Below are 16585 nucleotides of genomic sequence, written 5' to 3'. Positions count from 1 at the left end.
ACTAGTAGATACCAAATTATAACGGGATCAATAATGAATTTTTATCTGCGAAATACAAAATTTCTTTTCATCCTTACACAACACATGAGTTTTTTTTTTCTTCCAAAATATGAAATTTTTGCCTTTAAAATTTTATTAATGTGTTTGGTCATAACTTCAAAACTATGCAAAAATCACATTTTTAAAATATTGATAAAGTGAGAAGTGCGCTTATAAATTTACAAATAATAAATCAAATTTATAGTTGCAATGTCTTACATGGCATTCATAATTCGCAAAAGAAAATGCGACTCATAAATCGCAATTTATATCAGAAAATTCCCTCACACACCATCCTGGATTCAACTATTTTATCACAACAGCTATCTTTCACCTTCCACTACCGATTCGATCAAACAAAATTCTGAACAAGAAAACTCCTCGACAGCAATGAATCCTGAAACCTCCAATAACCAAACAAATTCCACAAAAAGACCATTTGCAGAAATAGACAAACCAGCAACAATAAATTGCATGGTTGTAGCCATTGATCACAACAACCTTTACTACACAGTCTGCTCAGTTTGTGAAAAAACTCTCCCTGACCCTTCTCCCAATTCTTCAGTTCCCTTTTGCAAATACTGCAACTTTAACAATAATGGCTTCTTCAACCCTGCTCCTTCCGGTTCCAAACGCCTCTTTCGTGTCCTTGTATGTAATTTCTTTCCTTTTTTTTTTTTTGTGTCCTTCTGTGCAGTTTCATCCTTGTTCTTTTTTCTAAAAAAATTGTTTATCTCTGATTTGTTTACCTTATATGTAACCTGATTGAGTATATGTGCTGTTACCAGTGTATAATGTTGTTAACAGGTTACTTGTCAATTTTACTAGGTAATCAGTTAATGTTTATCACCTTATAAGTGACCTGATTGTTTAACAATGTTATTGCATAGAACTTAAACGCTTCTGAATATGCCTGAAGCATGTGGAATGAATTTTAGGGGGGTTTATTTTGGTTGAAATTTTGAGTTTGTTTTTGCAGATGTCTATTGCTACAGACAAAAAGGTGGTTGTGGTGATAATGTTTGATAGAGCGGCTAGGGTTTTGTTTGGTTGTTCTGCTGATGAATTCTTTGATTTTGCCAAGACTCATCCTTTTGCTGGTAACTTGAATTAATTTCCAATTTTTTTGTTATTTCCCATTTCTCCAGCTTTTTACAGTTGCATTACATCTTGCAGTTTAAAATGACATTTTCATTTATGCTTGAGATAAGTAGTATTCCCTCCGTCCCATTGTATGTGACTTCTTTGATGGGGGACGAATTTTGAGAAATAAAGAAACACTTCTGAAACTTGTGGTCTAAAATAAGTAATGGGCATTTCTATTGTTATAAATCATCTAATTAAGGGGAACTGAGAAGTTTAAAGTTAAATATTTTTGAATGTGAAAAGATGTCATTCTTTTTGGGACAACCCTAAGAAGGAAGTGTGCCACATAAATAGGGACAGAGGGAGTAGTAAATGAAAAACATTTTTTCGTTGACTTCTATCATCATGTTAAGAGTTATATTTTTCTTCCCTTTTGCTTTTGTAATTATATTGATTTTACAAAAACAATATCAAATCCAGTGTAACCCCACAAATGGGTTCTTGGATGGGTAGTGTGTACGCAGGCCTTATCCGGACCTTGTGTAGGTAGAGGGGTTGTTTTCAATAGGCTCAGGAAAAGTTTAGTCACAACATGGTTGAAAAGAAGTTCAGTAACAGGGAAGCCAGGAGAAAAGAAGCAATAACAAGAAGCAGTAACAACAACATGGTAACAAGATAACCGAAGCAAAAGAGACAAACGGTAGTAATAGAGATCTAAGTGTATGAAAATCCGCAAATAATGATGATAATACAGGTATGAAAAAGGAAAAGCTCGACTATCTGCTAACCTTCTACTCTAATACTCGACCTCCTTACTCTCCTATGAAGAGTCATGTCCTCAGTAAGCTAAAGATGTGACATGTCCTGCCTTATCACTCTCCAATGCTTCTTTGGCCTACCTCTACCTTTTCTTAGACCCACCATGGACAATCTCTCACACCTTCTCACTGGGATATCTGGGCACCTCCTCCTCACATGGCCAAACCATCTCAGCCTCGCTTCCCGCATCTTGTTCACCACGGGGGCCACTTCATTTTGTCTCGAATATCCTCACTCCTAATCTTTATCTCTCCAAGTATGCCCACACATCCATCTCAACATTCTCATTTCCGCTACTTTCAACTTCTGGACATGCGAGTTCTTGACTGGACAACACTCTGCCCCATACAACATGGCCGACCTAACAACCGCTCTATAGAACTCACCTCTAATTCTTGGTAGCACATTCTTATCGCACAAGACACTGGATGCGAGCCTCCAATTCATCCACCCCGCTCCAATACGATGTGTGACATTTTCGTCAATCTCCCCATTACCTTGGATTATTGACCCAAGATACTTGAAACTTCCTCTCTTAGGGATGGCTTGTGTATCAAGCCTCACTTCTACTTCAGCTTCATGAGTCACATCACCCAACTTACACTCCAAGTATTGATTTTCTTTTTTCTTAAAGAAAGAAAAACGAAACGATGAGAATATTTCTGTAGAAATTGAAAATTCTTATGAAACTTATTCTCTCAGTCCCAATTTATACAACAGTCTTTTCATTTTGAGATGTCCTAAATTGGGTTGACACGATTTTATTTCGAATTCATTAATCTATTCAAATATCATATTTTTGTTGAGATTTTTCTCCGTCAAACTAAACTTTAACCATTACTTTAGTATTTTCTTCCATTATTGCTAAATTTAGTACATAAATCAAATTAATATCTTAAATTTTGTGTCCAGTCAAAACTGGGACGGAGAAAGTAGTTTGTTATTAGGCTGAAAAAGGCTGTCCAAGAATCTTATATTCCAATTATTCTTCGGATGTTTTGCTGTGCCATTATGAAGAGGAATTAATTCTTCTGACTGATTGGAGGATGTTTTTTTGCAGCTGCAGCTGCAGGTAGAGCTTTGGAAGGAGAAATGTTGAAAGTCACCTTGTCCCAACCAAAGAATGGGAATGCACGGCATCTAAGAGTGGTATCAGTTTTGCCATTGCGGACAGGTTTTCAGCCTGTGATTGAGACCTTGAGGGAATTATATCGAGCACAAGGTGGTTCGTAGCTATTGTATTCAGGTGTTTGTGTATGAAATTTTTCTTGAGCAGTCTTAATGCTTGTGTACAGATGAATGCATCTTTTGTTAAGCATTAGCTTTCTCCTTTAACCACATGTTTGAGCTTGGCAGATCATGGGCCACGTCTCTTCAGTAAATATACGCTTTAAATGAATGTGAAGTCAATCTTGAGAGCAGCCCAAAATTTGTTTAGCGAGCCATCTAACTGCCCCTTGCTATATGTGCTATTCAATTATTCAAAGAGAGGATATCTGGATTAAAAAATAACAATCTTGATGTAACTAAACTGGTTTAACCGATAGGAAATGCAGGCGATAAGTATATTGTCTTTCAAGATAGGGAATTTTCTTTAAGTTGGGTATAATGTCGATAAACGTCTGTATCTGAGCCTGACAGATAGGGCCCTGGATCAGCCATGTATTCATCTTGGTCGTAATTTAATTTAAAAACACAGCAGGTGCAGGGAACAAGCACATAGTTTTTTTTTAAACTAGTCCAAATATCTGATTGTAGAATTTCCTTTTAAGTTGTTATGTCAAATACAGCTTGTACCAGAGCCAAAGGGGTTAGGGCATTGGATCAGCTGTATATTCGTTTTTGCGATCAGCTATGTGTTAATATAGGTTATCAATAGAAACTATATAAAGTTATAGATCTAGCTGTGACAATTAATGTGTTGTGCTCGTACTGCTTGAGCTTCACAAACAAGAGGGAAAAAAGGATGATACTTTTATAAGTGTTGAGCAATATTTCAGGGTTTAAGTGTTCTTACATGCTGAGGTTTGGGGGGAAAACGTTGGTTAAAAATCATATAATTGTTAGGGCAAAGGAAATACTGAAACAATCAGTTCTTGATCTTGGTTAAGCTAGAAAATAGACTAGTTATATTGGTCTAGGTATTCTGTTTAACTTGTCTATAGGAAACAGGCTCTCTACCCCGCAGGGTAGAGATAAGGTCTGCGTACACACTACACTCCCCAGACCCCACTTGTGGGATTATACTGGGTTGTTGTTGTTGTTTGTATTCTGTTTAACCGCCTTCCACATGAGGAAATTGCAAAAGAATATTGAAGATTGATAATGAATCAGAATTGCTGAGATATTTTTTTGTCAGTTCTTGTTGAATTTGCCTGTGTATGCCCTTTTCTTACTCCAAGAAAATTGTTTAGATACCGTGCCCCCAATTAGCCTTTTATGAAAAAGGCTAAAACCTATATCCAAATGCTTGGCAGATCTTAGATGCAAAAGGTTTTACATGATTTAGTTATTTTGACACTGCGCGATGCATAATCCAAGGTAGGGGGGATAACAAATCTCAAGAGCAAACAGTGTGCTTCACTATATGTTATAATGCTTAATCCAATCTTAGAAGAATATATTCACCTCAAAGATAAAAACATTTCATTGACAGATTTCAGGGTAACCTGAAAAGGTGAAATGTATCTACATGATTTTCTATGTTTTGATGGAATTATAAAGCTGGAAAAATGTTAAATCTGTTTCAGTTAAGTGTGGTTCTCAAATTGATGCTTCACATGTGAGCAAGATGATTTTCTTAGGACAATTTGCCTTGAGTGGTCCACCTCTGGAGCATTTCCAGTGCTGCCTTAGGTTGATCCATTGGCACCATATGGCCTGCATCATGGACCTTGAGGAAAGTCAGAGGTCCATAGCTCTTTTGAATTCCTTTCTCCTCACCATCTACTGTGAAAGAAACAGATGGTGCAGCCACAAAGTCATTCTGCCCAGACCATTCCACTGCATGCACCCAATTTGAGTTCCCTGTCCATGTCAAGATACAATAGTTTAGTCGTTAACTCCTTTTAGATTATTATATGAATTCTATTTCTGTCACAGGTGAATGAAGCTTACCAAGCCAGTTGCAGATAAGGTCATACTCTCCAGCATAAATGAGTAGATTGATACCATCCTCAAGAAGTGAAGGAATACCTTCTTCAAGATTCTTCATCCAGTCCGTCTCCATCGCCTGATAAACTGTAGAACTACATGAAACAAAGTCAATGCTGTTGGGAACACCAAGGGCTTGCTTAACTTGGTCATCGTTGAGGTAAGTTTCCATTCCCGAGAAGTCATAGCAGAGGTTCCCCTCACATTTCTTGCGGATATCATAGTACTGCAGGTAAAAGATCAGATATCCATTTCATGGTTAGAAATGAAATGTGCTTGTAGTTATATGACACCATTGTCTCATTGAAAACAGAAAACTGAGTAAAAGAAGTTCTGCATTCTTACATTTTTATCGCCCACAACGTCCATTATACTACTGAAGATGTTTGTGCAACGACCAAATGCGTCCAAGCAAGCATCATCACTACCACTTCCTACCAATATATTCACCAAACATGTAAAGAATATTTTCTATTGCATTGAACGACAGTATCTTTCTTTTACTTTTGTGAATTTAACTTCGATACACTGACAGTTCAACATAAAATGGGTGGATGAACTAAGTGGGATAAGGAGTTACCGCAAAGCCTAATTTCTTGTTGACATTGTGGATATAATTGATTTATGGCGTCGTAATCAGTTTGATTGATCAATTTCATGTCCAATGCATAGTCAGTGTAGGCTTTGTACTGGATTTCTGGGTTGGTGAGTCCATTACCAATGGCAAATCCCTGATCAAAATAGGCATATAAATAAGTCCAACCAAAGCAAGTTGAAAATACTTTAAAATGATAGGACTATTGAAGAAAAAAGGTACCTTGAGGTTTATGTTAATTCCTTCTTTATTTTTGTTTCCTTGGTTAACACGAGAAGCAAATGCAGGAATATAATGTCCAGCATATGATTCTCCAGTAATGTAGAAATCATTATTTACATAATCAGGATGCGCCTTGAAGAATTCCTATTCTCAAATACATCGTATATTTCAAATTAGTATTAATCAAAATATGGATTCGAGAGTAAAAAAAATAGAAATTTGGAGCAAACCTGTAAGAAGTCATAAAGGTCATTGCTCACACCCGTCTCGCTGTTACGAATGTCACTATCAACAGTACTATAACTAAAACCAGTTCCCGTTGGTTGATCAACGTATATAAGGTTTGAGACCTGTTGATTCACATTAATTAACGTGAGTATTATTTTTATTCTTAACTACTACTTAACAAGTCAATAAGCGTTAAACTACTTTTGAATTCAAAAAAAAAAAATTCTACTAAAAGTCACAACTAATGAGCAGCAAAACGTCAAAGAAGATTAGTTAGTTGGTAAAAAGAGACTTTGCATGATTGAAAAAAGTTTAATATAACAACTTTATTAATACCATTTTCTCTTTATCGTATGCAAAATATGTAACCCAACTTTTCTTGAAATGAATTGGTTTATATTAAGTAACGAAATACACAAAATATTAAAAGAATAAAAAAGGAAAAAAACAAGAACCTTGTCCCAGCCAAAATCATTCCAGACAAGAGACATGTTGTCAGATAATTTAAAAGGTCCATTTTCATAAAACAAAGCCAATTCACTGCTACATCCTGGCCCTCCTGTTAACCATATCACTACTGGATCATTCTTGTTGCTCCTCGATTCAAAGAAAAAATAGAACATCCTACAACAAAACAAAACATTTGCATTAATAAAATAATAAAACAAAAAGAAACTCAACAATAAAAGACAAGCCCGGTGACAAAGCATCCCCAGGGTCCGGAGAAGGACCGCAACCCTAGGGGTATAATGTAAACAGCCTACCCTAATGCAAGCATTAGTGATTGCTTTCACTTCTCGAACCCATTACTTATAGGTCATACGAAAACAATTTTACCGTTACTCTAGGTTTTCCTTAAAAAAAACTCAATAATGACATTAAAATATAATCATAATATAAAATCAATACCTTGCAGCTTTAGTATGTAGAAGACGAAAATAACCAGCATGATGACCTAAATCTTGGACAGTTGCACCAGAATCACCAAGATAAGGTAAATTCAATTTCTTTTCAAATAATCTCTCATCATTGGCTAGTGCAATATTATCCTTTGAAGAAATAATATTAATATCATGTTTAGGAAACAAGTTAAGTTGTCTAATGAATTTTTCAGCCATTGTTACTGGGAATTTTTTCTGGCTTATTATAGGCTTATGAAAAGGCAAGAAAGATTTTGATGATAATGAAAGAGCAATATGAGAGAAAGAAACAAGAAATAAAGCAAGAAAGGGAATTAGAGAGAAAGAAGAAGCCATTTTTTTGTACTAAAGATTTTAAATGAAGAAAATTTGAGTTGTAGAGAGAGTGTTGAAGTTTATTTATAAGGAGGGAATATGAGTGTGAAATGAATTATTATACTGTGTGTGTGTGTGTGAAAGTGAAAGAAGGAGGAAAGTGGGGGAAGAAACATGGGATTTAACGGTTTGTTTACAATGCTACTAATTTGGACAATTATTAATTTTTGGGGGAAAAATAGGTGCATGAAATGGGAAATGATATATATTCTCCATTCACATCTTTTTACTTCTTTTTTGGTTTTATCTATTTTTGTTTACTTATTATATTACAGCCGGTTCGATATTAATTATGCATTTTCTGTAATTAATTAATTTCACATTTTGGTTTATCATTTTTTTAAAGAAAAAGCGAATTGATTCCAAACAATTAGCATTATTCTACGGGTTCGAGCCGTAGAAGCATGCAGGGGTGAAACTATGTTAGCCCAAGGGTGGTCAACTGACGACCCTTCGCCGAAAAATTATACTACGTATAAGGTAAATTATTACTTGTTATTGATTAAAAATAGACTTTGAATACCCTTGCATAGCCCACTGGCAAAGGGTGTTCAAAATTTAAACACTCATATTGAATTTCCTGGCGTCGCCACTGGAAGCATCTACTAATGCTTGCATTAAGGTATGCTGTCTACATCACACCCCTTGGAGTACGATCCTTCCCGGGACCTTAGGTGAATGCATAATATTTTGTGCACTAACTTGCGTCTTTTTTTTATTTAAAATAAGCATTATTTTTAAAGTAAATATTTTGGCAGCATTTCTTTTTCTTTACAATGCTGCTACTTTGGACAACTCAAGTTAACTACTTAATGAAATGTTAGACTTGTTTAATGAAATATATAGTCCACTTAACCTAAAAGTCAATGAGCAAAAGGAGTTGTAGTTGGAATTTTCTGAAAGGTTCAAAAATAGGCCAAAATTATCATTGCATTAAAACTATCTTAGGAGAGATCGATTATATTTGTGAACAAAAAATTCTCCTTAATCGGAGGGAGTTTCTTAATTAGCATTAAATATATGGAGGTAAAAAAATTGAAATATTATAAATTTCCTTTCAAGAATAAAAGAAACAATTTAATACAATGTTATAAGAAGTGAAATCTATGTCTCCATTCCTTCCTTTATTGTATCTTTCTTTTGAACTTCTTCGTCCCATTTTGTTTTATTAGATTTTACTTTTTATTAGTTTTGAAATTTTGACTATATATTTTAGTTTTTCCCCTTTAAGGTGTTACTTGTACTATCTCAATCATAAAAGAAGTTTACAAGAATATTATAAATGGATTTAGCGATAATTAAGGATGTTAAATGACACTATACAAATGGATATAGAATTAGAAACTTTGAATACTGAAGGGCGGTGTGTTCACAATTTCTTAAGTGAAAGCTGTCAAATCCCACTAATTGTGAAATTATTATAATTGGGGGAAATTGATACTATAATTAACAATTAAGTATGTGGTTTTAGTGAATCCAATATACTTACGCAATTATATCGTCAATTGAATGCATTTAATTAATCGAATCTGTTAAGCGTAGCCGTCGATCAATTTTCTATGTTCTTTTAACAATATAAATGAAAATAAAGTACATAACTCTTGCAATTCTAGTTTTTTAAATTGGTTTTGAATGATTCCAAAACAATTAAATAAATAATTCAGCAATTCTTATGCCCACAGTTCCTAATAGCTATTCCGGCATTTCCATCATTTTTTTTAAACATTATTTTTCTTTTTCCACTTTCATCTTTAGCAAAATGTGCAGGACAGTTCAATATACTAAAAAACATTGACACAATTCTCGTGACCAAACTCTCTTAACTAATAGAGTATTAAGCAAATTTACTCGTTCGACATATCTAAGGCGAAAAGAAAAAGAAAAAGAAAAGAAAAGGCAAGCTGAAACTTGAAATAAAAAGAATACATTGAGGTTGAAATCTCAGAACGACAAGAAGAAAATATATATATTAATATATGAAATCCTATTTCTTCTTTTATTATTTTTTTATTTTTAAGGATATAATTCGAGTGTGGATTTAATATATATCCGGATAAGGGCGGAGTTAGTGAAAAGGTTATAGGTTCATGACGTGAATCCAATAACTTTTGTCTAGACCCTATATTTGTACTAAAAAATATATAAGAATATTTTAGTCTGGAACTCAGTTTATTGGTTTGATTATCATTATATAGGGGTGTCAATGGATCTTTAAAAATCAAGTAACGGACCGAACCATACCGTACCGTATCAAACTAATTTTTAGGGTTCTTTTAACAAAATCGTAGGTTTTTATATAAATTTATACCCGTACCGAATCATAAGGTAAGTTTTTAATTTTGTAAAAATAAATCGAAAAAATACCGAATAAATTTATATATGAAAAGTATATTTTATATACTAAGTTTGAAGCTAACAAAGCATTAAGTGTTTTTTAGGCCTTGGGATTATGAAAATGGCAACAAGTGACCAAGTAATTATACACAAAGTCCCAACTTTCAAACCTATTCTACTACTCATATTGAAACTAAATTAGTTTCAATATCTAGAATAGCAAGCCAGTAGGTATTTAGGGATCTTAAGTAGCAAGTCACATGTAAAATTACGTGAAGATGGGTTAGAGAGAATGTCTCCTCCTTCTCTCTAAGTAGGGTTTCCTCTCCTACTCCTTCCTCCTATTCTAAACCTAGCACATACAATACCTGCAAACCTCTCCAAACTATGGAAAACACTAATGAAGAAAACTCTCTGGACCAACAAATCACACCCCAAATAATCCTAGCTAAGGAAAACTCAACTCCACCTGCCTCAAACGAGAGTATAACCTTGAGAACAAATATAGTTTCGACCAACCTAGAAACTACTACCATGGATATGGAAATATGCAATGAAGCCTGCACTAACAAAACTGAAACAAAATCTGATAACACAACATTCCAACGAAGAAGATGTCCTTCATAGACACACTGGTAACGGGCAATGAAGCAAATAAAGAACCCGAAGGAAGCCAAGTCACAGTCCAAACCAATATGGTCTCCGATATACATGAGGATGAAACAAACAACTACCCTAACTCGGAACTGTTCATTCCCATTACCTCATCGGATAAGAAACGTATATATAAAAATTGGTCGAGTGCCCTCATCGTTAAAATCTTTGGGAGGAGAATAGGCTATCAATTTCTCCAGAAAAAAGTCCATGCAATATGGAAGCCAACAGAAAACCTTTCTCTAATAGATTTAGGTTGTGACTACTATTTAATAAAGTTTACCAAAGAGGAAAGCTATAACAAAGCCCTTCATGAAGGGCCATGGTTCATAGGGAACCAATTTCTCACGGTTAGAAAATGGGAACCCAGATTCGTAGCATCAAAAGCAGCCTTAACCTACTCAGCTATATGGGCAAGGCTTCCGGAGCTACCTACGGAATTTTACGACTATGAGATCCTTCAAAAAATTGGTCAGAAGTTGGGACAACTAATACGTATCGACGCAAGCACCAAATCCGCCTTAAGGGGTAAGTATGCTCGACTTTGTGTCATGGTACCCATAGAACAACCCCTTAAAACCTTCATTGTGATTGGGAAACATATACAACAAATTTGTTACGAAGGTTTTAATCTACTATGCACGAATTGTGGCAGACTTGGTCACAGTGTGAGTAACTGCCCTCACCAAGCACAAAAACCAGCAGAGGAACAAGCTAGCTCGTCCACTTCCATGGCTAAACCTCACATGGTGGATACACTTACCCAAAAAATAGACCAATGGGCTATAGTATCACACCAAAAGAAAAACAAAAAACAAGATAAAAACCCTACCAGGAATGACCTTGATACCCATAAGACAATGACTAACCAAAAGAAAATTATAACCAATACTCAAAAATGGCAAAAAGCTGAAACCAAAGTAGAAGAAAAGCCACAAAGTGTGGACGAAGAGAGTAAAAAGCCGCTGGACAATAGCAAGAAGGGAGGTAACGGTACTATAACTCCTATTACCCAACAACAAAAAGTGATGAGTATAGTACCTGGTAACCTTACCAATCCAAACCTCACCAAAAACTCATTCTCTTGTCTTTACCCTAAGGATATTGTCACAAACAACATAGAAGACACAAGTTCCCCTCATAACTCACAAAATCCCTTAGGCAATAACTCCCACTATCACTTCAACTCCTACCTCCTACCCCTTACGACGCCTACTCTGGACCGACGGCACATCACTCCGCATCCCAAGCCATGTACTTAGACCTAAAGAGACCTACAAAAAGCTCAACACCCTCATTAATGCATAACTTAGGTAGCACACAATCCTTAGCCCCCATTCTGCCCATGAAAGATACCAATCTCACACAACAAATCCCTAGTACTAATCAAACTCAACCCTTGTCAAACTCAAGTCAAACCATCATTAATGTACAAGACACCCTAAACCCTAGGAAGGACAAGTCTCTAGTACCACAAAATGTACCTCACACTCCCTTATTAGACCAATACCAAACGGATTGCTTCACTGAGGAACTCAAAGCAAAAACATCCCACAATCTTAGCAAGAACAACCTGAACAATACCAAGACTTCCCCTCAACCAAAACAGGAGACACCAAAGGCCAAGGAGGAATGTATGGACAAGACCACAAACCCCTCCACAACCCCAAACACCACTCATCTTCACCACAAGGCCAATTTAACCAAACCATACCCCCCAATCATGGTTGGAATGGGGCCTCATGGGTCATGCACTAAACATAAATCTCCAGCTAGAAGGGAGGGATCTCATAATACAAATAGGGGATCCCTCATACTTGGCTCAAATTGTGACGGAAGGAATGCAAATTGGCATGAACAATGTGATGATGAGACCATGGTTGAGTCTCCAACAGCCCATGCTCATGAATATGGGCCCCCACCCCTCACCTTGGAGCTCCCATGCAGTACACCAACACCACACACCCATGCACCACCCAAACCTACCCATTTACCCTCCCCATGCAAACCCTCAAACCTCATTCCCCTACATGGTTGCTGCCCAAACACAGCCACTATCACAGCCCAACAACAACACACCCTCAACCCCACTGCCCAGGACATCACCCCGCTCCACCCTTCAAACATCGAACCAAACTCAAACACCATCTCCAACCCCACAAAACCAGATTTCGAACGTGATGGAAGAGGAGGGAGAAGAGGAAGAAATGCCAACGGAAAGAATAGTGGAGCACGGAGTGTTAAGATACCCAAAAACAATGGCATTCCAAGCAAGAAGAGAAAAAAGATTCATCTTAAGTTGCCCAGTGGATTTGAGGAAATGCTCAATTTCCATAAGAAAGGTGAACCCACCGAGCATCTACCAACATGCGGTGGTGTTAGTACCAACAATGTTCTCCCATTATTGGACGCAACAGGAAATGATGAGGAACGAAGATAACTCCTCGGGCAGCCAGGGAAGGGGTGTATCAACTAGAAACATTAACATGAATATGATTATTTGGAACTGTCGTGGAGCAAATGGAGCAGAATTTAGGAGAGCTTTTAGAGCTATGCTTGATTATCATCGTCCTAGTTTGGTCGCGCTGCTAGAAACAAAAATGAAGGATCACCATACTCTGGTCCAGGATTTCGGCTACACCAGCTCAATTCAAATGCCGGCCAATGGAAATTCAGGAGGTATTGTACTCATGTGGAACAATGGAGATACAATGGTGGATCAAATTGGAGGAACGGACCAAGAGATACACGCCATGGTAAAGGTACGAAACTCAACAAAAAAATGGTTATGCTCTATTATATATGCTAGTAACCTTATGGAAGAAAGATTAATACTGTGGAAAAATTTAAAAATAGTAGCAAAAAATTTTAAGGGTCCTTGGCTAGTTGCGGGAGACTTTAATGAAGTCACCTGTGCATCGGAAAAATTTGGAGGACCGCCTATTAATTACAGTAGAATATCCAAAATTTTAGATTGTATGAACAATTGTGGTCTAGTAGACCTAGGTTTTAAAGGGCAAAGATTCACTTGGACTAATACTGAATGGCTAGAGCTATTTCAAGACGCAAATATCAAGCATTTAACTAGAAGCCATTCTGACCATTGCCCTATCATGTTAGAATTTTCCAAAAGGTTCCCTACTAATAATAATATATTTAGATTAGAAACTATGTGGCTATCTCACCCCACGTTTAGGGCTCTAGTGGATAACTCTTGGTCGAACCAACCGAATACCTCAATAGCTATAGAGAAATTTAGTCTGAATGCTATAGAATGGAACAAAACTACTTTCGGCAATATTTTTTTAAAAAAAAAGTACCCTATTAGCTAGACTAAATGGAATTCAGAATTCTCCAAACTATCCCCATAGCCAATTCCTAATAAACCTAGAAAACGATCTCCTGCATGAGTACTATAGCGTACTCAGACAAGAGGAGGAATTCTGGAAACTCAAATCCAGGATCCAATGGATCCAGGATGGGGATGCAAACACAAAATTTTTCCACATCACCACAATGCAAAGAAGAAGGAAAAACAGGATTATTTGTTTAAGAGACGAAGCTGGAAATTGGATTCAAGAACAAAAACCCATCAAGGAACATATTATTGAATTCTATAAAAAGCTCTACACCACAAACCACAACCAATCCTTGCTCAAAAACAATCACCTCTCCTACAGCTCTACTATTAAGGACCAGGACCATATCTCCCTTAGTAGTATCCCCTCTATAGAAGAAATTAGGAGGGCACTAGATTCCTTCAAACCTTATAAATCGCCAGGGCCGGATGGACTCCATCCGATTCTGTACCAAAAGTTTTGGAAAGAAACCAGCAATCTTCTCATAAAATTCTGCCAGGATTCCTTCTCAGAGAAAAGAATGCTTAAAAGTATGAATAATACACTAGTATGCCTAATCCCTAAAAGCGAAAATGCAGAAACCATTAGGCAATACAGACCCATAAGCCTTTGTAACACTGCTTACAAAGTTGTCACTAAGATTATCATAAACCGCATCAAAACACTACTGCCCACCCTTATCCACCCTACCCAAACTAGCTTCATAAAAGGAAGAAGGGCTGCGGATAATGCTCTAATCATCAATGAAGTTCTTCATCATTTCAAGAACTCCAAAGGGAAAAAACCAAAAATGATGATTAAAATAGATTTGGAAAAAGCATTCGACAAAATAGAATGGTCCTTCGTCAGATTTTCTCTAGCCTCCCTTAACTTCCCTCCAGACCTTATAAAACTCATTATGTCCTGTATCTCTACTACCTCAACTGCTATCCTGATTAACGGATCTAGAACGGAGTTCTTTGAACCATCTAGGGGAATCAGACAAGGGGACCCCCTATCACCATACATCTTTATCATATGCATGGAGATGTTTTCCAGGTTAATTGACCACGAGATTGACTGCTGCCGATGGACCCCAATAAAAATTAGCCCAAAAGGCCCGGAACTCTCACATCTCTTCTTCGCGGATGATCTCATTCTCCTAGCTGAAGCCAACCAAAAAACCTACAGCTCTATCATTGACACTATCACCAAATTCTGTAATGCTTCGGGCCAATCAATAAATTTTGAGAAATCAAAAATTGTGTTCTCCAAGAATACTCCTATAAGCAAAAAAAGCCACATCAGCAGTTGCTTCTCTATGAATTACACTGATAACTTTGGGAAATACCTAGGCTTCCCTATGCCTAACACTAACCCCACAAAAAAAGACTTCCAGTCTATCCTGGATAAACTCAATAATAGACTAACAGGCTGGAAAACTAAATTCCTTAATATAGCGGGTAGGACAACCCTCATAAAAGCCACCCTAGCCGCAATTCCAAACCACGTCATGCAGATCTATGATCTCCCCAAAACTATCCTAAATAAGATTGACGCAATACAACGTAACTTCCTCTGGGGTAGCACGGAGAATAAGAAAAAATGCCATCTAGTTAAATGGAGTATAGTCACAATGCCTAAGAAGCAAGGGGGTCTAGGAATACCTAATACCCATATGAAAAACTCCTCTTTCAATACAGCCTTAGCATGGAGATACAAAGAAGAGAAAGAAAACTTATGGGCCAAAATTATTCATAATAAATACAATCACAGAAAAAATACGAATACGGGCTCCCACACATGGAAGGTTATCAAGAAGGGTAGTGAAATTTGTAAAGCCAACACTAAATGGTTAATAGAGGATGGAAAAGATATTAATATTTGGCAAGACAATTGGATTAATCAATCAGGAACGCTTAGGGAATCCATCCAAGGCCCCGTTCAAGCTGGGGAACTTAACAAAAAACTGTCTTATCTCATTAAAAATGGAAGTTTTGACCTCACGAATCTATCATTTGATCTTCCCCCGGACATAGTCTTTAAAATAAACTGCACTTACATAAAACAAAATGGCCCCTTTAGGGATACATACACTTGGAATTCCAAAAATCACAACTGCTTTTCTATCAAAGCAGCATATGAAGCTGCCTCGGGATCCACGGGCACTACTAAGGACTTAGCCTGGATATGGAAAATAAACTCTTTAAATAAATTGAAATTCTTCCTGTGGACAATCTTCTGGGATAGACTACCCACTAAAGAATTGCTAAGAAAGAGAGGGATTTGCCACGAAGATACTTGTAATATTTGCAATAAAGAGACGGAGAATATAGAGCACATCCTCTTCCGATGCAACTACTCTAGGCAAATCTGGTATCAAATTAATTCAAAACATCCCTTTGACCTAAATCCCAAAGGAAAAGACTTCCTTCAAATCTGGCTTAAAAAGAAACTCCTGTCAAAAGAATCCTTTGACAAGTTCCTCCGTTGGTCAGACTTTCTCCCATTCCTCTTATGGCATATCTGGAACTTTAGGAATGGTATCCTCTTTGGTAAAAATATAACACCCATTAACAAAAGCCAACCCATCAACAGGGCCATCGAATTCCTTTACTTGGCAAAAAAACAATCTTCTAAAACCTGTTAAAGATACCATTTATGTAAAATGGGAACCTCCCAATCCAAATTTCTACAAGCTTAATATAGATGGAGCCTGTGCGGGTAACCCAGGAACGGGGGGAATAGGAGAAGTGTTTAGAGATGAGAGGGGGAATTGGATATTAGGTTTTAATATGGGATTAAGTTATGCACCAATATCT

General features: G+C 36.7%; 3 protein-coding genes across 3 annotated transcripts; 2 read left to right on the top strand and 1 right to left on the bottom strand.

Annotated features, from left to right (window-relative positions):
• The first annotated feature begins 315 nt into the window (after positions 1-315).
• On the top strand, positions 316-3638 carry LOC109216737. The gene is made up of 3 exons (XM_019380912.1): positions 316-690; positions 1019-1139; positions 3005-3638. The coding sequence occupies exons 1-3, from the start codon at positions 430-432 to the stop codon at positions 3175-3177; spliced, it is 555 nt and encodes a 184-aa protein (XP_019236457.1). The 5' UTR covers positions 316-429; the 3' UTR covers positions 3178-3638.
• An 866-nt stretch (positions 3639-4504) lies between these two features.
• LOC109216740 (serine carboxypeptidase-like) lies at positions 4505-7450 on the bottom strand. Its single transcript, XM_019380919.1, has 8 exons — positions 7052-7450; positions 6598-6766; positions 6145-6264; positions 5915-6058; positions 5678-5828; positions 5443-5531; positions 5062-5323; positions 4505-4971 (listed from the first exon to the last, which is right to left on the bottom strand). The coding sequence occupies exons 1-8, from the start codon at positions 7396-7398 to the stop codon at positions 4745-4747; spliced, it is 1509 nt and encodes a 502-aa protein (XP_019236464.1). The 5' UTR covers positions 7399-7450; the 3' UTR covers positions 4505-4744.
• A 2935-nt stretch (positions 7451-10385) lies between these two features.
• Positions 10386-12865, top strand: LOC109216735. The gene is made up of 2 exons (XM_019380911.1): positions 10386-11412; positions 12477-12865. The coding sequence occupies exons 1-2, from the start codon at positions 10386-10388 to the stop codon at positions 12863-12865; spliced, it is 1416 nt and encodes a 471-aa protein (XP_019236456.1).
• The last annotated feature ends 3720 nt before the right edge of the window (positions 12866-16585 follow it).

The sequence above is a fragment of the Nicotiana attenuata genome, unplaced genomic scaffold (assembly GCF_001879085.1).
Source record: "Nicotiana attenuata strain UT unplaced genomic scaffold, NIATTr2, whole genome shotgun sequence".
NCBI classification, from domain to species: Eukaryota; Viridiplantae; Streptophyta; class Magnoliopsida; order Solanales; family Solanaceae; genus Nicotiana; species Nicotiana attenuata.
Note: the sequence above shows the minus strand (reverse complement) of the source record. Positions and strands in the feature narration are given on the sequence as shown.

What these genes read in the sequence shown, in the direction of transcription:
- LOC109216737 (XM_019380912.1), top strand. Translation starts at nt 430, where the DNA reads ATGAATCCTGAAACCTCCAATAACCAAACAAATTCCACAAAAAGACCA. An exon ending in AACGCCTCTTTCGTGTCCTT is followed by an intron (nt 691 to 1,018) that starts GTATGTAATTTC and finishes TTGTTTTTGCAG; the next exon opens with ATGTCTATTGCTACAGACAA. An exon ending in CAAGACTCATCCTTTTGCTG is followed by an intron (nt 1,140 to 3,004) that starts GTAACTTGAATT and finishes GTTTTTTTGCAG; the next exon opens with CTGCAGCTGCAGGTAGAGCT.
- LOC109216735 (XM_019380911.1), top strand. Translation starts at nt 10,386, where the DNA reads ATGTCCTTCATAGACACACTGGTAACGGGCAATGAAGCAAATAAAGAA. An exon ending in GGACAATAGCAAGAAGGGAG is followed by an intron (nt 11,413 to 12,476) that starts GTAACGGTACTA and finishes GCCCAAACACAG; the next exon opens with CCACTATCACAGCCCAACAA.
- LOC109216740 (XM_019380919.1), bottom strand. Translation starts at nt 7,398, where the DNA reads ATGGCTTCTTCTTTCTCTCTAATTCCCTTTCTTGCTTTATTTCTTGTT. An exon ending in CTACATACTAAAGCTGCAAG is followed by an intron (nt 6,767 to 7,051) that starts GTATTGATTTTA and finishes GTTTTGTTGTAG; the next exon opens with GATGTTCTATTTTTTCTTTG. An exon ending in ACCTTTATGACTTCTTACAG is followed by an intron (nt 6,059 to 6,144) that starts GTTTGCTCCAAA and finishes ATTTGAGAATAG; the next exon opens with GAATTCTTCAAGGCGCATCC.